The sequence below is a fragment of the Corticium candelabrum genome, chromosome 16 (genome assembly GCF_963422355.1).
Source record: "Corticium candelabrum chromosome 16, ooCorCand1.1, whole genome shotgun sequence".
Classification (NCBI taxonomy): domain Eukaryota; kingdom Metazoa; phylum Porifera; class Homoscleromorpha; order Homosclerophorida; family Plakinidae; genus Corticium; species Corticium candelabrum.
In genome coordinates, this window is record NC_085100.1 from 1,030,210 (window position 1) to 1,056,936 (window position 26,727).

The following is a 26,727-nucleotide window of genomic DNA, read 5'->3' on the forward strand; positions in this document are numbered from 1 at the left end:
TTGCTGGTTGTGTGTGTAATTGCTTGCTGGCTGATAGGTTTGGTGAAATTGGACAAGAGTCGTTTGATAATGACGCTTGGGGAACAGAGGATTGTGGATATAGTGAGGCTGTAGCGAGAGAGAAAGCACGTGGAAGGAAAGCGAATGATGCTCTTCCATCGGCACCTCATTTCAGAGGCCGAGTAAGTCACATTTGTAAGGATAATTGTGTTAAGATGGACAATCTGTCTTATTGTGTTTGTATGGTCCACAAGCTTTACATCTTTGTAGTATGTACTGTGTACAGTGCAACGTTCATCTGTTCTTGTATTATTGTGTGTTTGTTTATGTGTTTATCTGTGTGTGTGCTTTGTCTGTCTGTTTGTTTGTCTACATGCTTGTTTATGTACAGTAGTATATAGAACGTCTAATAGTTATCATAGTTATCATATGCAGTATGGCCACTTACAGTACACGTACTTTGTTTGTTAGTTGTGCTAGTGTGTTTGGAGATGGCAGTGTTCGTACACTTTATCTTCTTGCTTATCAGTCTGTCCATAAGTCTGTGTTTTTTATGTTGGTTTAGTTGGCTTATTTGGTTTGGTCAGTGAGAGTGTTTTGTTGGGAATTACAGGCAAGTGACGGTTTATATGACGATTTACCAGAGGGTCCATATGACAACAATGCTCTTGCGGGGGGACGTCGTTCAGAGATGACATATGATAATCCAATGGGTGCACGAGGCAAACGTTCTGCTATGGCTGAAACCCAAGGTGGAGTGTATGATAATCCTAATGCACTAGGACAAGCTCACCAAGGATCATTGTATGACAACCCAGAGGTACTCTTATAATAATGCACTACTTTACTAGTAAAATGTAGGAGTAAAGAGAGGTTGTTGTGTGCTAATTTAAGGGGCCAGTTATTGTTAATAGAACGAAGTCAATTCTTCTAACACCTTTGCAGATTTTGACACATTTCAGCACATGTGTTGTACTGTATTGTGCTAAGAGATAAGCAGTGTAACTGTCTATAGTGTATTGATCGTGCAGACTAGCTAAGTAATGAAGTGCTTGTATAGATACAGTATTGAAAAAGCAGACAATGTGAGCTTATATTGTGTTCTATAGCGCTTACATCATCAGCCTGCTCAACAGAGTGTAAAACAGGTTTGTGAGACGAGCAAACATTAGCGGTACAGAGTATTGTTGTTGTGAGCCGAATTGTTGTTACATTCACAGCACCAAGGTCACTCAATTGAAGCTACGCAGCCTTTAGTTCACAACTTGGAAGTATCACACGACAAACCAAGCGCAGCTGCTGCCTTTCTCTATGATAATCCACAAGTTTGTTCATTGCTTTAAACTAGACAGGGAAATCATCCTGATTTGGTTATGTTCAGGCGTTACAGTCGGCTCAAGATTCACACGATGGTGCAGATCTCATCTATGACAATCGAGATGGTGAAGGAAAAGCAAAGGACAGAGATTTATTGTATGACAATAAAGACGGGGCTGGGGTTGATGTTGCATTTAAAGGAAAGAATAGTCAACTGCCGCATGCTCCATTGTTTGATAATGATGATTACAGTGGCCCCGCATTTGTACATAATGCACCAAGAAAGCAGACATTTGACATGAGTGAGCAACATGACTGTATGTCTGTTGCTTGCTGTGATGTTTAGTGTCATCGCAGGTGCTGTTAGCAAATCCCTGGCAAGAGAGCCATCTTCTGGTTCATTGGAGACAGAGCACTGGTTTCATGGTCAAATTTCAAGAGTGCAGGTTAGTACTCCTGTGCATGTTTCACTATGTTTATGATCTATAGTTAAGGATATTGGTATATGAATGTAGTATAATCGATTGCTGGTATACATATCTGCTATTCTAGAGAGACTAATAAACAATAAACAGGACAAAATGTTACTGGTTGAAGAAACCTTCACGTTTTAGTAAAATAGGCTCTTAGAGAGTTATTTCTATTGACTGAGCCTAGTACTGCATGTTGTTAGGTGTTGCTATTTTTTCTATTCACGTATTTCTGTAAAGTTGTGTGTTGTTTTTTTGTTTGTGTGTTTGTGTTGTAGTAGTTGATCATAGCTGTATGTCATTAGCACCAGATTCCTGTGTGTGATGCAAATACGTATGTTATTACTGTAGGTCTCAATTGATCATGTTACTTGTTGTCGTTTGTAGGCAGAAGGGTTGCTAGAGGAAGATGGTGAATTTCTTGTGCGGGAAAGCACATCGCAGGCCGGTCAGTTTGTACTTACCGGTATGCAGGGTGGAAAACCAAGGCATATTCTATTGGTAGATCCCGAAGGAGTGGTAAGTGGTTTGGTGGCATTCAGATTATTGTACAGTACTATGCTGCATGTGTGTCTACAGGTGAGGACTAAAGATCGTACATTTGAAAGTGTGCAGCATCTGATCAAGTTTCACAAAGAAAACTCAGTTCCAATTGTATCGAATGACAGCTCTCTTGTGCTAAATCGAGCAGTAATTTGCATTGCGTTTTGAGGGAGACAAGTAGGCGGATGTAATGAAGTCATTGTAGATATGGTGGGGTCAGATCTAGATGCATTTGTGTGAAGAATTATGTTTTTTAGTTAAGCGATTGCAAGAAATGTATGAATTTAATAGCACTACGTGTATGTCAGACCTTTTTAACTTAAGTGTTATGAGTTACAAACATTTCCATGTGACTACTGTCTATGCTTTCATCTATTTCTGTTTCCATTTCTGTTTGTTTGTGTTTGGAAGATCGTCGACATTTCTTCCTGGGCTTTGCTTTCTCCTTTGTTATCACTGCTTCCATTGGTAGGACGACATTTGCATACGTTGACTGGAGGAAGGTATCAGATATTGTAATTCCCAGTACATCATGAACTAAGTCTGGAGTGAGCCAAGTTACAAGAGGAGTAGTTCCTGGCATGTAGTGGGTTTGCTTGTGGTAGAAAAGGAGACCATCCACCTAACAGTAATAATCACAATGAGCACAACACTTCAATTGAATTTTTAATATTAAGATATATGGGTTAATATTAAGTTAAAAGGAAGGGCTGGTTGATCTAACAAAGGTACGGTCTGAATAATATAAATTGTACACTTGCATGTGATTTTACTGTAAATTGTGAATACCTTGAACGGCATTTCTGAAGTTAGCACTTTTACCAATTCATCTTGGCTGCACTGATGATACTCAAGTGGCAGGAATCGGAACTAAACAATAGCCATTAGCATGGCCTGTATGACACACTCTTGTAAGTAAGTAATGAAATAAACCGGATTAGATCGAGAGTGTTCTGCTATAGAATCTTGCTCAGCAACTTTCGTTTGAGCCCAATAAAATCTAAATTCAGTCTGTTGGAACACATTAGGGGTATCCACAATTACACATAGAACCAACTTTTAATCACCTCACTGTCATACACAGGATGACCTCTCCAACACATCACATCCAACACATAAAATGTTCTCGACTGTTCATGATAAATGCAGTCAAGTATTGAATAGTCTACAGCCAACACAAAAATTGTGATCAACTCTTTCAGTTTCAGTGGCACACCTCTACCTGTCGCTTTAATTCCTGTTTTTCTGCTTCCCCCAGGAAGCAAAGATGGAAACTTATTGACGCAATGACCACTTTTTGTATACACTGAAGTTAAACCCTAACAGGATGATGAAATTCATAGTAGAAATGAATACGTCAGTACACTAGCTGTGATTCATACCTTAGAGGCTATTATGAGACCTCTTTTTCCGACAGGGCACACAACGAACAGCCACTGCATTGAGAAATCGGCTGGAATGTCAACTAACCATTCAGACAACATCAGCTGGTCTTTGTACGGCCCCAGTTTTTTCTTACAAACCATGTCAACATCTCCTATTTCATGCTATAGCAACAGCTTCATATACAAATGACACGACATTGTCATTTTGGAATACTTTGCTAGACTGCACATCGTTAGACTGAAATGCCACAGAATCTACATCGACAAGCTGCCGAGCTCGATTGTTTGCATCCAATCTCCGACTAACAAAATCTGCTGATTATCAATATAGATAACTACACATTTAGCTAATTAACAAATACAGTATATCAATATGTCATGCAAATTATAGTTATATTTATTATAGACTCAAGTTGACTTATAGATTGAAACACTAGACTGTAAACTAGACATCAACTTTACATTTCAAGAGTTTTATTTTACAAAGCCTAATTGATGCAGCAACTGTAACGTTACCTCTTTTGCTTTTCTAGCATTTTCAGTCGTCTTTGCTCTTGATCTGGCACGTGACCTGGCTTGGGTTTGTAATCTGCAAGTCTAACCCAAGATATAGTGAAACTCCTCCAGTCGACAACAAAAATTTCCTGCTAAGAGTTTGCGTGTTGATGTGTAACGCAAGTTTCAAACCTGGGATGAGGCCTATGAATCGAGTTTAGATCACTGGAGACCTCCGCTTGAGTCGAGAATGAGACAACCAGAGAATCCATTTTGCGAAAACACTTGCTGCCCCGATGTCCAGACGGTTGTCTGAAGCGTCACGTGCGCTTTGCTTCTTTTATGGTGATGTGACTAGGATTCGTTGATCGAGTCGAAATATTCAAGAGAAAGTAAAGAATTCAATGTGCAAGTTTGATTTTGAGGTAATTTAGCAGTAGAGTCTCTTTGGGTGTCACATGTCAATTTGTGAATGCGACGCATTTTCTCGTGAAGACAGCTATAAAGAGAAATGAAACACGCAGAAAACAGCACTACTTATAAGGAGACGTCCGATCAGCAGGGCATCTCTAGCAGCACGGCAGCATCAAGTAAATCCGCAATTCAAATATCTGCAGACTAACTCGAGATGTAGTTTGTGTCTGACGCTGTGTGTTATGTTTGCCTCTTGTGTTTACAGACGAGGAGACCTGGATAGACATTACTGAAACTTTTACAAGCTCTGCCCAAGGTTGCGCATAAATTTCCTACCAAACTTTAATACTTTTAGTCACTGTTAGGCTGGCAGAGAGCAATGATAGTGATCGACAGGACTGCTGATTGTATAACATCAGACAACCGGATTTAAATAGACTCGCTGATTGAACTGATTTGAATTCGATATTCTAATGCAATTGTGTTAATTACATTGTTATTATTTCAGAATTGGGTGTTGGAGAGCTGGTACACGGAAAGAAGTATTAATTAAAGTTTAGTTTGCAACACATTTTTTTAAAATTCTTGATGTGTGATTGCAGGTTTGGCTTGGAATGTGCAATGAATGCAATGGAGATCATGGATCCCAAAATGGATCCAAATTGTGAGAGCAAACGAGCTCAGCGGCAGATTCGTTCTTTTCAACAACTTCTTGATGTTTGTAAATTTTTTAAATTAATATCAATAATTTGTAAAAATAATTTAGTTTTGAAGTGATACTTGAAGCATATATGAATGGATAGTAATGCACTGTGACAAATCAGACTGCATGAAATGTTATTGATCATATATTAGTTGATTGTGTTGTTTCAGTGTTTTGCCATCATAAGTAGTAGGATTGTTTAATTGGTTATTATTAATCAGTAATTTGCAACCAACAATATTGCATTGCTGCTACCTGGTTTGAAATAGTCAAGGACATTTTGCTGTTATCAGGCTGGATTAATCAAGGTAAAAGATTTCTCTTCCGAGGAATTGCTTGGGATAATGGATGAGTTGTTAGCTTGTTTGGTAAGACTCAAATTTTACGTCATGTATAATATATATCAGGAGGGTATTTTGTTAGGCTACTTGGCTAGAAGGACAATGTTTGGCACAGACTGTATTTACATGCGTGTACACCCATGATGTTACTGCAATAGAAGATCGTGTGTTAAAGGTCAGACTGACTCAGTCAAACATTTTCAGCTGGGGTGGGTGATTACCTTTCCGACATTGTTAGGCGTTTTGTGTTGGAATTATCAAGATGTGTGGTTTTCTTCGAGATGTGATATTCAGAGGAGGTGTTCATGAAGATGTTGTGTAACACAGAACGTTCAAGTTACATTTCAGTGCAAAGTTGATGTAGTACATTCAATAGGAAGATCAACAAACTATGACTTTTGGGTTTAATTTACTTGGGAAGGATGTAACTGACCAGAAAGCAGCAAGTTATACGATTCTGTCACATGTTTGCAACTCCATTTATGTTTGTGTTATGTTGTTATGCTTGTAGGCATGATGAAAGAAGCAGAAGATGTTATTAGCAAGTCAATTAGAGTGCTGAATGCGTCTGTGAAAAAAGGAGCCGGAGGTGATTCACAAGTAGACATTACTGATTTCAATTATCTGGTGGGTTGATGTACAATTTCAATGTGTCTGGTTCTTTTCTTATTGTAACAAATTTTTAGCTGAGATGCAGTAATGCTGTGCTGAGCAGAATTCGGTTTTGCAAGGCATTTCTTATTATGTGTGTTAACTTGGATAAACTACAGGTAAGTCGTTGGTTCAACGTCTGATATACTGGAACAAGAAACAGATAGACAATCAACCAGTAGAACAATTAACTGATGGACTAATTGACAGGCAGTTATGTAGATGGTGTGTGGACAGTTGACAGGTGGCTTTACTATGGAGTTTAACTTATCAACTATGTTTGTATTATTACTGTATTTTTGTTCAGAAACTATGTTCATTGATTCACTCAATGTGGTTACAGTGTAGTCGGTAACTGAGCCAGATAAATAGACAGACACGTGGACTGATGGACATACAGTTATACCCAGACAGATACACAGTAATACATCACCAACAGACAAATAAGTTGGCAACTGAGTTGGTTAACAGATGGTAGATAGATGGGTTCGTGATCATCCGGTGGGTATAGGGGTGGGAAGCTATGTAGGCAAGTAGAGTCTGTAATCATTTTCAACCATTGTTAGTGCAGTGGTCTGGACGTTGCACGAGAGCAAACAGCTACAGCACTCAAGTTGCTTCCTGAGCTACGACAGACAATCAAATTAGGAATAAAAAGAGAGGGAGAAGGAGTCAATGGTTTGTACATTGAAACTAAGACAGTACATAGACATGTTGATTTCTTTCTTGTGCTGCACAGCCCTCATGTTAGGATTTGAGCCTCTCATTAATCAGCGACTATTGCCAGCTTCACCTCGGCCACCTGCAGTAATGACAAGAGAGCAGGTAGGTGTTGTTAGGAGGTACACGCTATGGCTGTCCAATGGTTTTGAGTCAAATTATGGAAATGAAATAGCATCTTAATTAATATTGTTGTGAACATAATGGTAAAGCTGGAGTTAGTGGATGAGTGTGGTTGGCACAAACTTCACTTCAGTGGCTCACAGGTAACTGGCATTTTTCACCACCTACACATTATCTGTTTTAGAGTGCATCTCTTATGAAGATTAGGTATTTTGGGTTAGTTGTTATAGTCAGGTTTGTCTCTATCAACGTACATGTTAGCACGAAATGAAAAAATGAACGTTTTAGATTTTCTAAGGTTTGTTATATTTATTGTTTACTTTAGGCTTCTGACTATCTCAATCAGTCACTTTGTGAAATGCAGCAGGTGTACACCATTGCAGATCTTACGTCATTATCTGCTATTCAGGTATTAACAGACAATAACTGTTTGGAAGAATCGTTAGTTTTCTTGTTGAGGCTCTCCATTGTACAGGGATCATGCAGTCGATTTTCATGGCAACTACCATTTCCTACTCTCATGTCTCGCTCATACCTAATTGTAAGAGGCCGGTTTTACTGATTATGAATTTTGAGTGAAGTTTTGTTATTTTTGTTTCTGTTAGTGTTTGTTTTGGGAGCGAGAGAAAGTATTTGGAAAGTTCAATGTTGATGATCTTATCAGAGAAGCAGTACAGATGTTTACCAGTCCTCCATCTCTTTGTCCAAAGTAAGATTGTATGCACATTAGACTAATTTTTAATGATGTTGTTGCTGTTGTATAGGAGTAAGCTTGCAGCATCTCAGTCTGTGAAAGAAATATCAGATGAATTTGTGTTTGGTTGTGCACAGGTATATTGTTTCACAAAACTTGCACTAGTAATTGAAGCAGTAGGCAAAACAACTAGTCAACAAAAGCACAAAGACAAAGAAAGTAGTTCGTAATAACCAAATGAAATGACAAATTTGCCCCATGGAGAGATTTTGAAATTTGAAGGCTTAGAAACTAAACTAATCAAGAAAATTTGGACAGTTTGAAATTTTTTTGTATTTTACTTTGTGACTGTGAATCTAATCTGGACTTATTTGAACATGTATGGCTATTATTAAAGTGTGAGAAATGCATTCCAAGAGTCCATCATCCTCTCTGACATTTAGAACTGCAAATATTATGATCTCAACAACAACGTATATTTGTCTGTTTGATGTGTTGCAGCCAATGCTTGACTTGTTTCAAGCTCAATTTTATCATCGATCAAAACATCGACAGAAATACTCCAATGTATTCAAGAAGTTAGCAACTGTTCAGGGAGATGTCAGTGGCTGCCTTACAAATGTTAGTCACTTTAAACACTGTTCATTCTCACTGTCTGTAGGCTGGAAAGCTTGACAATGTGCTTCACAATGTTTATAAGTCAGGAGAACCAGAATTCAATCATATCAACTGCTTCTCTGCTTGGCTTCTGCACATTATTTTGCACAGTCTGTTGGAGTATGTGATGTTAGGTCTAGAAAATGAGCTTTATGCTACACATGAATTGCATTACGTCTTTGTCTACGTCGAGTATTTGCTTGGTTGGCTTGGAGCTTGTCTCGTGCAGTCAGATAAAATACGTCAGCAGACTGATGCTCAAGGTAACTGCTACAGTAGAAAGTCACGTGAGTTCCAAGTAGTTTGCAGACTAAATAATACTGTTATTAGTATCTCTAGTTTATTGTATATTTTGGCTTGTTGAATGGGACATGATTGTGCAAATCAATGCACACTATAGGTTCTACTCTGATTAAGTATAGGTCAAGAATAGTCATTGTCAATATATACACACTAGCAAGTACTTTGGTGTGTGTGGTGGTGGTGGTGGTGGTGGTGGTGGTGGTGGTGGTGGTGGTGGTGGTGGTGGTGGTGGTGGTGGTGGTGGTGGTGGTGGTGGTGGTGGTGGTGGTGTGTGTGTGTGTGTGTGTGTGTGTGTGTGTGTGTGTGTGTGTGTGTGTGTGTGTGTGTGTGTACATGTATCATATTAAATATGTGCCTGGTTTAGTTGCCAAACAGCAAAGTAAAGCTAAAGGAAAGAAAAAGAAGGAGCAGAAGAAAAGTATTCTCTTTATCATATAGTGCAAGCAGAATATCTTATTAGTTGAATCATGCTTCAATTGTGTAGAAGCATCAGAGATTGCAGCCAGAGGCCGAGGAAGAGAGCACGAACTTTTGTTTGTTCAGGCTCAGCAGTGTCTTGTAAGAGGTCTTTTGAAGGTATCGTTGACTGCATGCTTTGCATGTTCTTGTGCACGTGGGTGTGTGTAAATGTGTGAGTGCATATGTGTGCTTGTGTGCATATGTATGTATGTGTATGTTTGTTTGTTTGTGGGTTTTTTGTGTTTGTGTGTTTGTGAACACTTGAACTGTGCCACATTACAGATAATTGAAGGTTTATGGTCAGAAGGACATTTGGCTCAACCAAGTTTTGAGTTTGGAAGTGAGAAGGTATTTTAGATTGACTCATTTTTCAAATTCGGTGGCATCTACCATTCGTTTTAATGATAGAGTCGTTATGAACATCGCTTTAAAGCTCTCACAGTGTTTGAAACTCCTGGTCCTTTACCTTATGAACAATATCGCTCACAAATTTTGTCAATTTCAGAAGTACAGATTTATTAATAAATTTACTATACACTGCTGAGACTTTGAAGTGTGACCAGAGCTCACCACTGTACGAAGAAGCCATGCAGCAGTTTAACAAATCAAGGCAAATCTTGGAAAATGCTCCTGTATCTGATGAGGTTCTGCAGATTGACATATCTACTTGAACTATGTCATGTTTGATTGTTCTATTGTTTTACAGCAGCAGGTAGTGCTAAAAGTAGTGAAGACAAACCTTGTGGTAGCTAGGTTATTAGCAAGTGGTCACAAGAAAAATCAAAAGGTTGGAAGAAGTGATTTGAATATTGATTGTAGTTAGTCTTCTGAATTATTGGTTGATTTCAAACAAGAATTAGCTTTTGTTTAGTAATGGTTCATGTCGTAGGCTTGGGCTGTTTCATCTTTAATTTCTTTAGCAGAAATGAGGCTGTGCTTTCCAAGTGTATCGACGCTACATTGTATGAATGTAACATGAATTATTTGTATTGACAGACAGAAGTATCATTCGACTTCTCTACACATCGATATTATCCAATTGTTCGAGTCTCATGAATATCAGTTGCGTTGATGTCATCTTGCAGTGAATAAGCACATACTTGTGTAGATAGGAGCTTTTATGTTTAGAGGTGAGCTGATGTGATACTGTACCTGCATGTGTTGCTTGTCACTGCTGATAGGAGTGTCGCTATGGAGAATCTATTGCATTTCAATAACGACAGTGAGGTGATTACAAGCATGATGTATATGCTGTATTGGTTTCTGTAAGTACATAGATTCAGTTCAGTTTCTCTCTACTCTTGCATTTTACTATCATTGCAAGCAGAATATATAGGAACACTGTGGTCTGACTCATCTCCACTCAATTAGACAATAAAATTCACTGTACTTCAAACTATTCACGGTACTTCAAACTAGTAGAAATACAACGCTCGTTAAAAATGTATCACAATAATATTATAATTGCACTGTTGACACGTGCAGTGGCATCAATGCTTAGAATATGTCAATTGCAAATAAAATCTATTCCAGCTAGCTAAAATTGCAAGTCACTTGCGTCAAGCTTTTGCAAGAGCGGAGGCAGAGGAGTGACTGGATATCTTGCATGTCAAGGGACTTGTACGGTATCCACTACAAGTGGATGAACCTTTGATGATCTCCAGATCCATGGACACGTGCATGCACAGAATGCCAGCATATGCTGTCTCTCTTCTCTCTCCTTTCTCTCTTCGTCCTCAAAATTCTGCAAAGTCCAGTCGTAGTTATAAGTGTCTTTTACCTCATTTCGTACGGGCCTCGGAGCGTTCACAGCTAGTACGAGAGCCTTCTCTTCTCTTCTTTCCAGAATCCACATTCTCAATTTTCCCACTACCAGAAGAAGAAGAAATCCCGCTACTACGATGGGCAACACAATAGCAAGAGCCACTTCAGGTTTAAGCTCGTTAGTGTCCGTCGTCGAGTTGCCATCTGCCATGCTACAGTGTACACCGTGCAAGTATGCAAGACCTACCCGGATGTTGTCTTTTCCGGGTTGCCTCTAGATACAGGATACAGGTGACACATCACGTGAGAGCTGTTGGGATATGGCTAATTTCTACTTCGAGTCGTCTATTCGTGATTCCGTAGAGGACCATTACCATGTCAGAGAACAAATAGGGCGGTAAGTGTGTAATACGTTTAATCTTCTAGCGCCTGGCTGCCAGTTGAATGCATGAGTTCTAGCTAGTTTGTGTCTGGTTAGCTAGCGAATGTTTTGCACACTAACCGAATGTGTAGGGGAGGGACGTCGATCGTTCGCAGGTGTTTTCACAAGAAAACCAGGCTATCGTACGCTTTGAAGACAGTACAAAAAAGATCTAAGGTAACTACGCCTAACTAATACCACATGTACAGGTGATTGTAATGAACTAGCAAGGTTTCAATTGCCAGGTACCGCAGAAAGTTCTCTCTTCCGAGGTACATGCTCTTCTCACTGTCGATCATCCAAACGTGGTATGGCCTGTCATCAGATATGGATGCTTGCACTGCAATGTAGATATTGACATTGCATGTGTACACATACTCACGTAACCGTCCTATATCATGTAGCATGGAGTCTGTGGCAGGTAGCAGTCTTAACTAATTAATAGAATATTCATTTATGATTTAAATTGGATTACATTAAAATAATTAAAGAATTAATTAGTTATTGGTAATTTGGGGTTGATCTGTACAATTGCATTTTAATTATGTGATGCTCAACCAGATCAGGTAAGGTCTCTTCTGGCATGGGAAGCAAGCCTTGCCTTGGAGGCGGTGGTTAGACCATCATGGCTGTTTAGACATGCTGAGTACTATTATTCTCAAATATAGTGTACTTGAGTTTATTACACTCCTGACATTGGTCAAAGTATTATTAAGCCAAGGTGCGCAAGTGCTAGGGTTACAATAGTGTGTTAGTAACTTAGATGGGTGGATGGATGAATGACCGCAGCCGGCCCGCCAATTGGAATACAGCACATGCGCTCATTTGTTATCGTTGATGTTAAGTAGCGTGCCAGCACTGTCTAGGTGCACATGTTGTTTCTTGCATGCAAAATAGCTGTTCTGTGTTGCCTAACAGCCAGGGGTTTAGCACTTTAGTGCTTCTTTATTATTGTTATGTGTGTCGTGCTCGACTAGATCAGTTTGGTTCGTAAGGTCTCTCGTAAGCACCAGAAGCAAACCCTGCTTTAGGTTAGTGCTTTATACCATAATGGCTGTCTAGACAGAAGACATGACTTTACACAGGATCCGTCTGGATCCAAGAAGCACTGTTTTCTGTAAGTGCTACAGGTTGTGATCATCGATCTGGAATGATGTCCAGTCAACACCTGCGTGCACTGTGCCCAACACTCCCAACACCACTGGAACAACCACTGTCTGACACTGCCACATATGGCTTACCTCCACCCTCAAGTCGCTGTACTTTGCAAGTTAATTCTCAGCATGTTTCCTGGTGATGTTGCCACCGGCAGGACAGCTGATATCAAAGAGAAGACAAGTGTTTGTTTTCTTATTGCTGAAGCAGATTATTATTGTTATTATATTATTATATTATAAAATAATACACATGCACACACACAGACACACACACAGACACACACACACACACACACACACACACACACACACACACACACACACACACACACACACACACACATGCGCGCGCACACACACACACTCATGCGCACGCACACACACACACACACACACACACACACACACACACACACACACACACACACACACTGCATGCATGTGAGCTATATCACACAATAGATAAGTGGTGATGTGTTGTATCTTATATAAGATTAAACTCAAAGAAATATATGAGTCTGAAAATGAAGTGCACTTGGTGTTGGAGCTGGTTACAGGAGGAGAGCTATTTGATAGGTAAACTGCTCTTGTTTCATGTTCCTTCTAATTAATGCATTAACTGATTATGGTGCGCTACATCATTTGCAGAATTATTGAGAGTGGCTTCTTCAGTGAGAAAGTTGCCGCTAATGTTGTCAAGCAACTTTTGGAAGCTTTAGCAGTAAGTGATATCGTAATGATTACATCTTGATTTTTTTGTTGAAAAATTGGTGTGTATTACAGTATATCCATGCTCGAAACATTATGCACAGAGACATAAAGGTATTTCAGTTACAGTGCATATCTCAGTAATTCTTAAATGCACAAATTAATATATAGTGTTAAAGTTTAACATTGTGGTTGTTATTTAATACATTAGTTACTTTGTACTAGCTTTTTGAGCTTTTAAATGCATATCTCTTCATCTGATTTGAATCAAAGAGATTAAAGAGAGAAATCTCAACTGCAAACAGTAATTCTCAGTTTTAGGTCAATCTTGCTGGTTGGGTAATACTCATATTGAGAAATTAACTGTTAATTTAAATTTTTTGTATTAAGACAGACAGCTATTGAACTATTTTGGCAGCTGATGACATATACACTTTGAATGGTTGCTACTGATATCAATAAATCTGAAATACATTGGTTTCACCGTAGCCTGAAAATCTGCTTTACAAGGATGAGTCTTCTTTGTCTCCTATCAAATTAGGTATTTGATGAAATGAGTGTGGTGTTGAATTATTATAACATTGTTTTTAATATAGCGGACTTTGGACTATCAAAAGTGATGTCATCTGAAGTGACAATGCAAACTGTGTGTGGTACTCCAGGCTATGTTGGTGAGCTATAATACTTTCATTATTGTGAACAACAGGAACAATGCTGGAATTGACAAGCAAAATTTGTGTTTTTGTTGTTTTCAGCTCCTGAAGTGCTACTTGGTAAAGACTATGGACTACCAGTAGACATTTGGTCTGTTGGGGTGGTTGCCTACATTATGTTAGTGCACATTATACTGACTGAAAATTACAATTATTGTGGAGTTAGTTCTTGTGGTTTAATTACCAGGCTTTGTGGATTTGAGCCATTCTACTCTGATCGTGGTGATACCGCTATTTATGCTCGGATTCTGAAATGTGATTATGAATTTCTTTCTCCATACTGGGATGATGTGAGCTTGAATGCAAAGGTGATTCAAATGACTGTTTTAGATACAACTTCTATGAAATTAATCTGTTAACATGTGATATGATGATTGTGAAGGACCTTATTTCCAAGCTAATTGTTTTGGATCCTCGCAAGAGACTAACTGCTAAAGAAGCTCTAAACCATCCATGGGTGCAGGTGAGTTTGCTTCAGTGAGCTAGGTGTGTCATATTGTGCTACTGTACAGTGTGTGCTCCTAGGGCCGTGCTGCAAAATCTGATCATATGGCTGAAGCTCTTCGTTATTTGAAAGAGTACACAATGGCAAGACGGAAGCTGAAGGTAAGGGTCAAGGTCATGGTATGTTGGGTAGTTATACAGTTGGCTTTGCATGTATGTCACTGGCACTGACTGATCATGAACCATCTCTGTAACTCCTATAGTATCTGGTTTATAACTACTCCTTTGTTCTTGATCTTCCAAGCATTTGCTGGCTAACTCTGTATGCTACTACATGACACATACAGCCTGCTAGCTAAATGCCCAGTGTAACAAAGAAGCATCGATTTGTTTGAGCAATATGCTCCCAGACACCTAAGACCTTAATCACACATTTTGCTAACAGTTTCGCCTACAGGATATTTTGTACAGTTGAATTGTGGATGATTACATTGTGTGTGTGGGGGGGGGGGGCGTGTGGAGAAGACGGTAGAGCGTTGGTGATGACATCCGGGATCTTGTATTCCGTGATGAGGGTTGAAGGTTCAATCCTGGTGGAGGCTCCACTGTTGCAGTTTCCTTGAGCAAGAAACTCAGCCACACTTGCTTCTCTCGACTCAGGAGTATAAATGAGTACCTGGTCATTGACTGGGGTGGACAAGACCGCTGGCTTGGCAGCAACATCATGCAGCAGACGGGTATGTGTAGGCCTTGGTGTCCAGTCCCAGAGCTGCGCCATTGTCAGTGCCCCTGGATGACTCTGGCTAAGCTCCAGGTGGATTGTAGCGCTGGCCCCAAGACTCCACGTAGCGCATGGAGGCTCTGTCTCTAGAGGCAGGGGGAGCTATCTCCGCAACTGACCTCAAGGTCGACGTGGAAAGACGTGGAGGGCTTAACATTTGTCCATTTGTGTGTGTGTGTGTGTGTGTGTGTGTGTGTGTGTGTGTGTGTGTGTGTGTGTGTGTGTGTGTGTGTGTGTGTGTGTGTGTACATGAACATGAACAAGCACACAAGCGATGGTTGATTTCTAATCAGTAGAGAAGTCGTGAACTTGTACACGAGTAGCGGACAATGACTGAATGAATGAATGTGTGTGTGCACGTGTGTGTGTGTGTGTGTGTGTGTGTGTCCATGTGCACGCGTGTGTTTGTGGGTGCATCTATGCAAGTGTATCTCTAGCTCTGGTTAATTCTGGTTTTCAGGGTGGCATATATGCTGTGATGGCCTGTGATCACTTTGTCCAAGCTGCTGGTACTGAAGGCAAACGACTGAGTTGCAGCAGCGTTTAAATCATTACACAGGTACATGTACAGCTAGTGTAAGTAGCCTACTAATGCTGTGTTAGGATCAACTTCTGTTTATGATCATCTCCTTTTACCTTAGTAGAAAATGTGTAGACTATAATTGCTATCAATTTGCTGCTCACGTTTAGTACTTTAACATTCAAACTTTACATGAACAGTGGCTCTTCCAGGGATATATATAATAATGATTTGGTTACTTCCTGTTTAAATTTTTAATATGGTGGTGTGCTGGCATGATGACATGTTCTTTCGTGGTTTCTCATAATCACATTTTGAAGTACTGGTACTTACAAAGCAGTAGCCTACTGACTAGCAGTGATTTTGAAAGCAGTGAGCAGTATCTGATAATGTATGTCCTGATAAAGCAGTAAATGCTCAGTTTCAGACATGTATATGATTTACTCATGAATACTTCTCATACTATGAATTCATAGCCACTTGCACTGATTTTTAAAGTTTGCCGATACACCTCAACAAGTAGATAACCATCACCACACCCAAGACAAACGACAGAAAAATCTTCTGCCATTGTGTCATCTTTGATGTCAGTTGCTCTGTAAAATAGTCAAATAAACAAATCTATCTGAACTAATCTCTTGTTTAGTTAGAAGGTTTAATTCTACCATAAATGAGAGACAAAGACAGAACAGATCTAGATCTCTGAAAGTTAAGAAGTATAAGTTAAAGCACACTGTTATAACTAACCTATCAATTGTGGCAAACCAATAGCACAGTTTTCTTCATAAGGAGGGGGATCATCTGCTGATGGAGCTGTTGGACCTACTTCAGCACCTTTATCTATGATATTCACAAAAACCATAATGGCAGAGAGTTACTTAGACTAGTATTATGTGCTATAGTCATACGGTGCAAGTAGTCTTTGTCTTGGTTGCCCTGAACATTTTGTTCCACAAGTTGTCTGCTTCTACATTCGTGTGAGTTAGCACTCACTGATGTATCAATTGAATCAATGGAACTTTGCGAGTAATTAGAACGACTTCTGTGGAACAAGCTTTGCCTTGTAGCACATGCGTCTCCTCCATCTCCTCCAGAGCCACCTGAAAATGAGCTGTAAGTCGAATCGGTAGAAGACTGGCGTCTAAACCTCTGTCGGTTAGTAGACTCAGCTGAAATTCATATACAGTCACACGGAGCCCAACAACAGTACTGTAGCAATGCATGTAATGCCGGAAACAGATATTTATAGTACAGTAGTAAGAGATATTGTACAACAAGGGTAAAAGAATATTAGGTGTTTAAATTTAGTGTCTCAAGAAAGTGCAACAGATCATACCATTGTTGTTACTCTATGGATCGAGGATTCTTAGAAGGCATACAATACTAAAATACATGGACATGCCTATTTATTTCATAGAAACTTCTTATAGTCTTGCGGTGATGCAATATGTTCGAATTAATTAATGTATTGTTTGCTGAGCTGTGATGTATGCTATACAGACTATGGTGACATCCGACAGTACACAGAACTGTTGAAAGGATATCACGTACTGCATGTACATGCAATGAATGGTGCATGATGATATAGTTTCCAGATATAACAGTGCAAGCCAAAAGTTCGTTACAGCGTCCTGTGATGGTGCTTATTATGCAGTTGACGTCCTAGCTCTAAACAATGAAAGGTCGGTTTCCTTGTCACGTGCTCGGTATCTCACGTAGATAAACAGACTACCTTGCTGCACATTTTTACACTGCAGGGCCTTCGAGTTAACAATGCAGTGTTTCTCTAGTTAGACAATTCTTAATTAACACATTACAGTTTTACCTAGAAGCGCCTTGGCCTCTTCATGCTTCATGCTATCAAGGCATCTTCTCAGATCGTCAACTGTGACTCCTCTCTTTCCCATGTCCAATAGGAGCTCATACGCAGGGGTTGTATCTTGTCTCATTGCCAGTAGCTGGAAATTCTGGACTTGGTTTGCACTGTAGAAGTCATCTGGAAGTTCTTCGATCAACGCTTGCCAGCTCAACTGCGAGATAGGGCTGGGATCCAGAAGTCTGGACAGCTGACGCAGCTTCTTGTACGGTAGGTCGCTGATCGGCTGCATGAACCGGCCAAATGTTCACCCCAGAAAAACACCTAAACCGCAACATCCGGGGAAATCCTACTGTGCACTCTACGAAATTTCCCGTTTCTATTTGCCGGCCGGCCTCCCCACGCGTCGAGATCACGCGAGTTTACGGAAATGAATCTTGTCACCTCTAGTCGCCAAAACGGAACAACAATCACAAAACCAACGCGGGTGTCTAGCTAGAGTTTTATAAAAACGGAACAATAATCACAAAACCAACGCGGGTGTCTAGCTAGAGTTCTAGAGTTGTATCGTTTTACAGTCTCTCGTGCATGCAGAGCTGCTTGGTCACCCGGAAGCCAACAATCCATCTCGCTGCTCGGCAGGCTAGACTCTCAATCGGTGTAGACTAGTTAACAACACGCATCTCTACACGACCGTAGACGAGATTGGGACTAGCCGACCGTAACGAATAGATCTACGACATGTACAAAATATAGTTACCTAGCCAGACGGCGGAGTGTGCTTGTCTGTGGGCGCAGCAGTTGCAGTGTCCAATCACTACCAATACCAACGTTATAGACACTTACACCACGGTGTCGTTCAAACCGTTAAAGATTCTCGAAGGCATATCAGAACTTTTCCGGGATCTAATGGATTGATCGAGTGCGTCATGTGTTTACTAAGTAAAACAATTATCACCATTACCAGCTAGCCAAATCCCCGGGAATATAATTTTTCAAGCGGAGAATTACGAGAAAGGAAATTGAATGCCTACAAGGTGGAAGATCTCTAGATTTCACAAACGATTATATTACTAGAATAGTAATGCTGATTTCATGCTCTTAGGTCTAGTTTGATGCACTGCAGTTTTGTCTAGAGCGCTCGATCTTCTGTTGATAAATGTTTGAGGAGACCTAAGTCACTCATTAGATTACTGTTTTAGACATTTTTTGCAACTTCAAACGATATATTCACTAATTATTATAAGAATTATGAACAAGGAGACTACTCGAAAGAGCTTTGAAACTAATAGTGCAAGCTAGTCTAGGCTACCGAGCAGGCTGACATTTTAAATTAATTTTGACAGCTAGTACAGTAAAATTGCATTTGCTCCATAGCTGCATGCATATGCAGGTATATTCTACTCTAGATATTTTACTACATCAAGTCAATGTTGACTAGACTGCTTAGCAATCGGTTACAATATACATGCAGACAGTTGCAAAGAGATTCATTTCACTAGCAGCAACGTGAAATTTCAAGTCTGAATAGTTTGCTCACTAAAACATCATCAATGGTGGGTCATTGGTTTCTTCATACCTAGAACATTTAATTTTTGATTGATTATTACAGAACATATTTTAGAAATATAATGCATCTAACCAACCTGCAATCAGAAATCTGTTTTTGGTCGGATTTACAGGTATTGCCAAGTGGAGTGTAGAGGTGATAGGTGGGTGGCTGTGCGTCTTGGTATGGTAGAGACTCATCTGAAATAAAACCAACTATCAAAACGAAATTTAATAACTTACTTAAGTTAATTAAATATCGGAATACAGGAAATGAAAGACATACAACTCTGCATGCACTAGATAATTATCTCTATAGCGACTAGCTGCTCAGTGAAAGTGATCAATTAACAGCTCTTGTTGACATCCGTTTCTCTTGCATACCGTGCGTAGCGAAAAGTATGTATAGTCTATTATCAGATGTTTATGCTGAAAGGAAAGCACACGATACAAGTTTGCAGGCCGGCGTACACAAGCAATAAATTTTGGAATTAGTTTCAAGATACCGGCGGGACTTCTAACTGTGTCTAACGACATCTGTTGTAAAACTAAGATCAAGCGCGACTGCTTGTGGCAAGTAGAGATGAAACGTCGTGGGAATACCTCCATACCGATTAGTACTCCGTGCACGAGCAGTCTACTAGACATCTACATCACCTAGTATGGCCACAGCTTGGATGAGGTTCATGTCTTGTAGGTAGTGGCGTAACTCGTTCACAGTGACTCCTCTCTTGCCCATGTCCACCAGCAAGCTGTAGGCTGGTGTGGTGTCCAGTCTCATGTACAATAATCGAAATTTTTCGACGTCTGTTGCGCTGTAAAAGTGATGTGGCAAGACCTCGATGAGTGATTGCCAGCCACGTTGAGAATTAATCAACATGTTGGACAGCTGTCGAAGTGTCTTGTAGGGTAGGCTGTGGATTGACTGCATCGAGAGGTGAAGACCGAAGACAACGAATTTGCAGAAACGAAATGTCCAGGACTAGACATGTAAACTGCATGTAGTTTCTCGAGCTGTTTTTATAAACTGCATTAGAGATTGCTTTCTTGCGTAATATGCCGTATCTGTGTTTGCCCCCAATCAAATCAAATATTTGCGGCACGCCGATGCTTGAAAACGAAAGACTAACAAACGTCAACAGTAAATTGTCCGCGCCTTACTAGGCTTCTACACCGTCAACACTCTTAAATTAATAAATTGAAGCAGCTCGTCACACGTGCCACACTAGACAACATAAAGTATGGGCTACAGTACTTTCTTTATCTAGCTAGACACATACATACACACGCACTATGCTGCAACTGATAGAACTTGCTACATATCTAGAGAGAACTTAGCTTTACGTCATAGGCGTTGGAAATTTTCGAGATTTGAGGGCTATACATTACAATCTTGTGCAACGTGCTTTATTGCATGCATTTGGAAGTAAGGCAGTGAGGTAGAAATTTTTTTAGCGGCCATGGCCCCTCGGGCCTCCACGTATATTTGTTAGGTGTAGCAGGTATACAGTACGATTCTTATATTATAAGCCTCTAATTATAAAAAGACATGCTTGTAAGTGTAGACAAAGCTAGAGGTCTGTCATCTTGAAATTGTCGAATTAGTAATTAAGTTGAAACTGCAACAGTTCGGTACTATTCGAAGGACTTGTTTGTCTAGACGACCGTGCGATACCGTCGGGGGGACAAGAGACTGCATGGTTTCAGAATTTGGAAACTGGCTGTGAGTTTGACAACGGTGAACGACGAAACGAGAATGTAGTTACCATGTAGTGGTTTGCTGCTAATTAAGCCCCATTACTAATTCTCCTAGTTACATAATTTCAATTTATTAAAAATGCATGCGTCGTCGCGTGCACTTCGTCTGAACCTTTTTTTCCTGCTAGCCTAGAGTACAGATAGACGAGCTAACATGACAGAGAACAGACTCCTCAACATATAGTGTACTTAAAATTGCAGCTGTAGAGAAATAGAAATCTAGAGAAAACATACTTGAAAGTCTAGATCTCGTCAATGCAGTCTGATAAATGCCTAATTAATTCTTCTTTTTCGCTACTCAATAATGAGTTCACGACTTCCATTCAGCAGTTGTTTACAATTTGTCTTTGATGAGCACGTTCATGTGCAGAGTTTAACTTAATTAATTCTGGAACAACATACTCGATGACAGATGCTACAAACGTTCTTTGCACCAGTAGTCAAGTTTTGTGGTGTATAGTTGTGCCGCATTAGTCTCTTTTCTTCAATTTTGTCAATTCTACCTTCCTCGTAACGATCTAAACCCAATCTCATATTTTCTTCCACATTGAACTGCCACATGCTATCATTTTCTCAATTTTTGTGATTAATATCGACATTCTGTAGATTGTGTCTTAGAGTGAACCTCAACTTCTGACCACCAGCTTTTCTTGGTGCATCTAACAACTGACCGTCTAGCACTTGTTTTGGTAAACGTCTCTTATCCATTTTTGCGACATGATCTACCCACTCTAGTTGCTGTTGAGTCAACATGTATTCAATTTCTGTTATTTCAGCTCTTTGCAGAACTTCTATGTTTGTCACTCTTTCCGACCAATGAATTTTATCTAATTAATTAATTATTAAGTTCAAGGCAACTACACACTAATATTTCAATTAACTAACACTCAGCGAACGCTACAACCAACATATTCATCATTGACTCTAGCTAGATAAAGTAAATTTATAGTTAATTATAGGAGAACTTCCACGATTTTCAAGTTGCGGTCGGATACAAGTCCCTTCCATAAACAGACGATTCGAAGGGACTTACGTTTTGTGCACGACATCTTTAGTACGCAGGAGAAACGTCGAAAGAAAGGGACGTGTCAGGTAAGCGAGGTAGATGACGTCTTGGCGCAAAGGCGCATGCGCAAGTCATTGGAATAGGATACAGTTGCAGACGGATTCGAAGGCATACGCGTTGTTCTTTTATGTCTGGTGTTCGACCTTACAGTTTCAAGCCAGAGTACGGACCTACGGACCGTGACGTCAACCAGTCTCGCGTAGCCAGACCGTTTCTACAGATCACCGGTGAAGATCTGTCTGATGAGAACAAAAATCGAGTTGGGAACACTGCTTGGTGCAGGTGCAACAGGTGTTCTGTAATGCCTAGCGTAGCTGAGTGCTTGTGCTGTCAGGAAGTGGACGAACTAGGGTATAGGGTGGAAGCTTCAGGATCTGATCTGTAATTATTACGCAGCATGAGCACTTCCTTGCTGCGTGTCCCAATGAAGACGGTCTTCGAACAGCTGTAGTCCTATTGACCGATTGGCGACGGGATCCCATCAGAGAGCCACTAACTTCCAGGCGAGTATAGCACCTAGACGAACTTGGACTTGCTTGCCTAGGAAATAATTAATCCTTTAAAATTTTCACGCAGACTGCGGCGACTAACAACTGCGTACAGGCAGTTTACTTGCTGGGTGCACAAGAGGCTGGGCAAGGGTATCAGACGTGTCATTCCAGCATGCGTTGTAGGACTCATTCGCCAAGGATTTCCAGAAGAAACTGGGCTTTATACAGGCTTCAAAGAGCGTGAGGATGGTCCTCACTGGCCGGGATAAAATTTAATATTCTGCGTATAATTAAAAGCTTCGTTTATAGTTTTCTACAACTTCTGTCTTAGCTGGTCTCTCACAACGGGCTATATTGCCTGCAATGGAACATGATGTAGTTTGTGCGTTATGTTTACTTTGGATACTTGGCTTTTTCTCTCTATAGCTTCAATGACCTTGGTCATCATTTCATCAAGATAGCTGTAAGACTCTGACTCATGAATTGGTTATGCAATCCATTGTTTCTTGGCTTTCGGAAAAACCAGTTTGTGCCTTTTCTCCTCCCCAGTTGCTGTTGTTGCTTGATTTCTTCCAGTGTTATGGTTGTGGTCTAAAGCAGCTAACTGAGTTCGAGCTACCATTCCTCTGTAGCCAAAGTGCTGTCGTTTGGGACAGTACTTTGTAAGCACTGAATGGTACACCTCTACGACACCAGTATGGCAAAAATCACTGAGTTTAGCAATATCCTTCAGGAGCCCGGTGTCCAAGATGACTGATTGCAGAGCAGCATAGGCTGGAGAACCAGAAGTTAGCCATAGTTTAGATGCTCTATCATCTGAAGAGCGATGAGGGTGATCACACTCCAAAAAGAGGTTTGCAGTAGTCCATGAATGTACATCTGTAATGTGATGGAGTATAGACAGCCGTTTTTGTTTGGGGAGTTCTGAATTTCCATCACAGGATTGTGCAGACCACCATGTATGGTTTGTCTTTTGCTGACAACCACTTTGTGACAGCTTTGGCATTGCCAAACGTCAAATTGATGCTTTATGTGAGCATGGTCTTTTTCATGAAGCTTGTGATCTGAAGGTGTCTATCTGTTGCCAGCGTTTGCATAGTCACTCCTGCAAAGTTGACAGCTGTCACTCCCAACGTCACCAACTGTCACCCCAAACGTCATCAAGTGTCCCGTAACTTCAAAATCAGATTAGCGTTAGTCTAATCCAATAAACGTACCACGGTGGATGCTATGACCATTGTTTGGTGTTTGTGGCATATCCAGCACTTGCAGACAACTGAAGCATGTGGAAAAGGTAAGTCTATGGAGTGTTGGTTACGGGTTTCGTGTAGGCTTGTAGTCTGAGATCTACAGTTGGCGGAGTGATGACCTTCTACGTAGTTCACACGCGGCCATTAGCGTTTGCGCACAGACTAGACTCTGTAGCAAAAAGCACGCAATGGCAAGGGAAGGGGTTGATCTTGACATGAAACTGCGGTCTGGAGGGTCAACTTGAAGCTTCCAGGGCTATTCTTTCGCGAAAAGATGTATTTGTTTTCATACTTGAAGACTTCTCGAAGGGTAGACGGTAGTTTCATGTCAAGATCAACCCCTTCCCTTGCCATTGCGCGCTTTTTGCTACAGTCTAGTCTGCGCGCAAACGGTACTGGCCGCGTGTGAACTACGTAGAAGGTCATCACTCCGCCAATTGTAGATCTCAGACTACAAGCCTACACGACACCCGTCACCAACACTCCATAGTCTTACCTTTTCAACATGCTTCAGTTGTCTGCAAGTGCTGGATATGCCACAAACACCAAACAATGGTTATAGCATCCCGTGTGATACGTTTATTGGATTAGACTAACGCTAATTTGATTTTGAAGTTACGGGACACTTGATGACGTTCGGGGTAACAGTTGATGACGTTGGGGGTGACACTTAGTGAGCATTTAGTAAGGAGATATGGGATATGGCAGGAAGTAGGCGGGATGATCCCAGACTCTCTCGCGCCTGGAATTGTTATACGGGCACCGGACAAGACTAGCACGAGAGAGTCTGGGGACGAGGCTAGTCTGTCCTGGGGTTTTGAACATGAAAGTATTCTCACATGTTCAAAATGCTAAGCACTCCGTTTACTAAAACTGTCATTTCCATCTACAAATGTATAAAACAAGTCCAAAAACATTTTGAGAAAATGATGGGTATGTAGGGATGGGTATGTACTTATGTCATTTATGCCCATCTCCTACATCACACTCTTTTTACCTATATCGCTTGCAGCACTTGTGAATGTGATGTAGGAGATGGGCATAAATGACATAAGTACATACCCATCCCTACATACCCATCATTTTCTCAAAATGTTTTTGGACTTGTAGACAGTGCAGAGAGCTATGTATAGTAGTACTTACTATGTAGTAATCTCGTGTAGCCAGCCCCTCCCCTTAGTGACTTCCATGGAATTCCAAGGGAAGTCAAAAGAGGGAGGGGCTGGCCGCCTGCAAGGGACTAAGGTGGCATTCGAATACTAATTCCAGTTTGAATTGTGGAACTGCCACGCCCACAGTCCCAACAATTTTAGCTCAGATGGTTGAACTCTCAGAACTATCACTTGAACACGAACTACGAACTTCCCCTCCCCCCCATCAATTCTAGTTTCAGAACTAGTCTTTGAATGCGCACTAGCTGACAGAGGCGTGTACTTAATTTTAATTAATTAATTAAGTTAGTTAAGGCCTGCCCACACTGGAAACTGGATCGAACTGGATCGCAGATCACGAGACTGGTTGAATTCAATTAGGAAATAGCGGCCGTTACCTTAGCTTACGCTACAAGTGTAGTTGGAACATCTAGTCCTCCACAGTCTTGTTTGTTCTTGCTCAGTTTCAATTGCTTTACGTCACTGTATCGATGCTTTCCACAAGCAAAGAACCCACACATACACATTGGTCATCAGTCACGTGATACTGAAAAAGCGGCAGATGTATCATTTTCAAAGTGGTGTGGACACTCGATATTCCGATTGGATCGTGATCCGTTTCTGGACTAGTGTGGACATAGCTTTAGACAGACTTGGAACAAGATATTTGATTGACAGCGTGTTCTTATACGAGGAGCAAGTTGTAGGTTTCAAAATATTAGTTAAATATCCAGACCCAGGATCCATAATAAGTTATAAAATTCTAGACAAGACAGAACAAACATACAATGGCACTGTTGAAATGACTTTATAGAATAGTTTGTCAATTAGTAAAACAAGAAACTTTTTCAGCCCAGATCAGCTAATGTGCCAGTACATTTAAGCGTTGAACATTTGATTAGACAATCCAATCTGCACCAATCTAGCTATGCGTGTAGGTATGTTCTTCTGCAGTTAAACCCCGGAATTTCCTGTAATCTTTGGATTGCATCACCATCTGATATATTATGAATCAAGAAACGTTCTGCGGTAAAATCGTGCTTTGTTGTTTTCCAAGGAGTCGTCGAATTATTGTAGTATGAGTATTGTTGACCTTTCGTCCAGCCAAATCCGTACATATGAAGTTCTCAACAAAAGTTGAGACAAAACACGATAGCGTACAGTCCTGAAGTAGGTTTTGAAATGCTGTTGTCATTGAAACACTTCAATTCGTACTCTGTTAACATGTCTATAGTGAATGCAGTGAGGTATGGTGAGATTGAATAAACGGGGAGTGAAAATCTCTCCTTGCAATCCTCCACTCCTGCTAATGGAGCAAGATACCAGCCTTTAACGATTATTGTTCGATTGTGTACTGTATTTGGACATCTGTTCATTGCTTGACCTGCACTGGTAAATATCACATCAGCTGTACGTCTTCCTACATATTTCTCATAACCTCTTATTGGAGCATCATTGACTCGCACAACGACATCATGACTGTCTATGTCACTTCCATATGAATGATTTAGCAGTTGAGCTGATGAACCAACAAGAGCGCATGATTTGTTGTACAAATATTTGCTGATTTCAAGGAAAGTGCCATCAGCCGGTGCAACAAACATGTCATCACATGTTTTATGACGCTTACATGTTAGAAGCGGTTTATTGCCATGACATCCCACCTGCTGTTGCCATAGAGAGTAATTGCATGGAGTTGACCTGTCCTCACTTTTACGATTGTGATGCAGCTTCACATCGTGATTTCTTCAAATGTTTCCACTTGACCACACATAGATTGCCATAGTAAGTCGAAACTGTGCTGATAACCAGTGCTGAAAAACCAAGAGCCAAAACAATAGACATTCGACACGACTGTGACTTC

The 26,727-nt window shown here is 40.5% G+C and overlaps 6 protein-coding genes across 8 annotated transcripts in view; 3 read left to right on the forward strand and 3 right to left on the reverse strand.

The window, feature by feature from the left end:
* Nucleotides 1–2,683, forward strand: part of LOC134192620 (SHC-transforming protein 1-like) — a 4,143-nt gene extending 1,460 nt beyond the window's left edge. The window contains exons 9-16 of the mRNA XM_062661368.1: nucleotides 38–182; nucleotides 614–820; nucleotides 1,110–1,148; nucleotides 1,221–1,325; nucleotides 1,382–1,619; nucleotides 1,675–1,763; nucleotides 2,175–2,306; nucleotides 2,367–2,683. Coding sequence (XP_062517352.1) covers nucleotides 38–182; nucleotides 614–820; nucleotides 1,110–1,148; nucleotides 1,221–1,325; nucleotides 1,382–1,619; nucleotides 1,675–1,763; nucleotides 2,175–2,306; nucleotides 2,367–2,498 — 1,087 coding nt within the window. The 3' untranslated portion in view covers nucleotides 2,499–2,683. The remainder of the gene's footprint in view (nucleotides 1–37; nucleotides 183–613; nucleotides 821–1,109; nucleotides 1,149–1,220; nucleotides 1,326–1,381; nucleotides 1,620–1,674; nucleotides 1,764–2,174; nucleotides 2,307–2,366) is intronic.
* On the reverse strand, nucleotides 2,650–4,524 carry LOC134192622 (snurportin-1-like). The gene is made up of 9 exons (XM_062661370.1): nucleotides 4,403–4,524; nucleotides 4,232–4,312; nucleotides 3,930–4,017; nucleotides 3,713–3,877; nucleotides 3,553–3,649; nucleotides 3,398–3,495; nucleotides 3,264–3,341; nucleotides 3,120–3,200; nucleotides 2,650–2,952 (listed from the first exon to the last, which is right to left on the reverse strand). The coding sequence occupies exons 1-9, from the start codon at nucleotides 4,480–4,482 to the stop codon at nucleotides 2,650–2,652; spliced, it is 1,071 nt and encodes a 356-aa protein (XP_062517354.1). The 5' UTR covers nucleotides 4,483–4,524.
* LOC134192619 (N-alpha-acetyltransferase 35, NatC auxiliary subunit-like) lies at nucleotides 4,506–10,802 on the forward strand. 3 transcript variants are annotated; one of them, XR_009971952.1, is made up of 27 exons: nucleotides 4,506–4,635; nucleotides 4,706–4,800; nucleotides 4,890–4,940; nucleotides 5,133–5,166; nucleotides 5,227–5,341; nucleotides 5,621–5,695; nucleotides 5,751–5,843; nucleotides 5,907–5,981; nucleotides 6,045–6,114; nucleotides 6,180–6,295; nucleotides 6,355–6,438; nucleotides 6,886–6,997; nucleotides 7,059–7,144; nucleotides 7,488–7,571; nucleotides 7,638–7,703; nucleotides 7,768–7,871; nucleotides 7,927–7,993; nucleotides 8,358–8,456; nucleotides 8,518–8,776; nucleotides 9,181–9,234; nucleotides 9,301–9,392; nucleotides 9,558–9,623; nucleotides 9,684–9,782; nucleotides 9,839–9,919; nucleotides 9,982–10,062; nucleotides 10,272–10,405; nucleotides 10,457–10,802. XR_009971952.1 is itself a non-coding variant. In XM_062661366.1 (26 exons), exons 2-26 carry the CDS (start codon nucleotides 4,722–4,724, stop codon nucleotides 10,329–10,331), a joined length of 2,202 nt encoding a protein of 733 aa, XP_062517350.1. In that variant the 5' UTR covers nucleotides 4,506–4,635; nucleotides 4,706–4,721; the 3' UTR covers nucleotides 10,332–10,802. The 3 variants fall into 3 exon arrangements, 2 of the variants coding, with proteins under 2 accessions (XP_062517350.1, XP_062517351.1); XM_062661366.1 differs by having other exon boundaries at nucleotides 10,272–10,802; XM_062661367.1 differs by having other exon boundaries at nucleotides 4,540–4,635; nucleotides 4,710–4,800; nucleotides 10,272–10,802.
* Nucleotides 10,803–11,337: 535 nt separating this feature from the next.
* On the forward strand, nucleotides 11,338–16,031 carry LOC134192300 (calcium/calmodulin-dependent protein kinase type IV-like). The gene is made up of 13 exons (XM_062661023.1): nucleotides 11,338–11,436; nucleotides 11,553–11,637; nucleotides 11,706–11,768; nucleotides 13,111–13,193; nucleotides 13,266–13,338; nucleotides 13,401–13,439; nucleotides 13,815–13,866; nucleotides 13,922–13,996; nucleotides 14,081–14,156; nucleotides 14,226–14,346; nucleotides 14,421–14,501; nucleotides 14,564–14,644; nucleotides 15,724–16,031. The coding sequence occupies exons 1-13, from the start codon at nucleotides 11,360–11,362 to the stop codon at nucleotides 15,808–15,810; spliced, it is 993 nt and encodes a 330-aa protein (XP_062517007.1). The 5' UTR covers nucleotides 11,338–11,359; the 3' UTR covers nucleotides 15,811–16,031.
* A 46-nt stretch (nucleotides 16,032–16,077) lies between these two features.
* Nucleotides 16,078–17,946, reverse strand: LOC134192301 (uncharacterized). Its single transcript, XM_062661024.1, has 4 exons — nucleotides 17,609–17,946; nucleotides 16,692–16,952; nucleotides 16,531–16,623; nucleotides 16,078–16,379 (listed from the first exon to the last, which is right to left on the reverse strand). The coding sequence occupies exons 1-4, from the start codon at nucleotides 17,889–17,891 to the stop codon at nucleotides 16,276–16,278; spliced, it is 741 nt and encodes a 246-aa protein (XP_062517008.1). The 5' UTR covers nucleotides 17,892–17,946; the 3' UTR covers nucleotides 16,078–16,275.
* An 8,044-nt stretch (nucleotides 17,947–25,990) lies between these two features.
* LOC134192423 (beta-galactoside alpha-2,6-sialyltransferase 2-like) lies at nucleotides 25,991–26,467 on the reverse strand. The gene has a single exon (XM_062661163.1). It carries the CDS (start codon nucleotides 26,465–26,467, stop codon nucleotides 25,991–25,993), a length of 477 nt encoding a protein of 158 aa, XP_062517147.1.
* Between the last annotated feature and the right edge of the window lie 260 nt (nucleotides 26,468–26,727).

Excerpts from the sequence above, each read along its gene's own strand:
- LOC134192301 (XM_062661024.1), bottom strand. The coding sequence starts at position 17,891 with ATGCAGCCGATCAGCGACCTACCGTACAAGAAGCTGCGTCAGCTGTCC. Across the intron at positions 16,953-17,608 it reads AGAGGCCAAGGCGCTTCTAG|CTGAGTCTACTAACCGACAG; the intron begins GTAAAACTGTAA and ends TATGAATTTCAG. Across the intron at positions 16,380-16,530 it reads TGGTTTGCCACAATTGATAG|AGCAACTGACATCAAAGATG; the intron begins GTTAGTTATAAC and ends ACTATTTTACAG.
- LOC134192619 (XM_062661366.1), top strand. The coding sequence starts at position 4,722 with ATGAAACACGCAGAAAACAGCACTACTTATAAGGAGACGTCCGATCAG. Across the intron at positions 6,296-6,354 it reads TTACTGATTTCAATTATCTG|CTGAGATGCAGTAATGCTGT; the intron begins GTGGGTTGATGT and ends ACAAATTTTTAG. Across the intron at positions 8,457-8,517 it reads TAGCAACTGTTCAGGGAGAT|GCTGGAAAGCTTGACAATGT; the intron begins GTCAGTGGCTGC and ends CACTGTCTGTAG.
- LOC134192423 (XM_062661163.1), bottom strand. The coding sequence starts at position 26,467 with ATGTTTGTTGCACCGGCTGATGGCACTTTCCTTGAAATCAGCAAATAT.
- LOC134192622 (XM_062661370.1), bottom strand. The coding sequence starts at position 4,482 with ATGGATTCTCTGGTTGTCTCATTCTCGACTCAAGCGGAGGTCTCCAGT. Across the intron at positions 4,313-4,402 it reads ATTCATAGGCCTCATCCCAG|ACTTGCAGATTACAAACCCA; the intron begins GTTTGAAACTTG and ends ATCTTGGGTTAG. Across the intron at positions 4,018-4,231 it reads ATGCTAGAAAAGCAAAAGAG|TCGGAGATTGGATGCAAACA; the intron begins GTAACGTTACAG and ends AGATTTTGTTAG.
- LOC134192300 (XM_062661023.1), top strand. The coding sequence starts at position 11,360 with ATGGCTAATTTCTACTTCGAGTCGTCTATTCGTGATTCCGTAGAGGAC. Across the intron at positions 13,440-13,814 it reads TTATGCACAGAGACATAAAG|CCTGAAAATCTGCTTTACAA; the intron begins GTATTTCAGTTA and ends GTTTCACCGTAG. Across the intron at positions 13,997-14,080 it reads TGGTACTCCAGGCTATGTTG|CTCCTGAAGTGCTACTTGGT; the intron begins GTGAGCTATAAT and ends TGTTGTTTTCAG.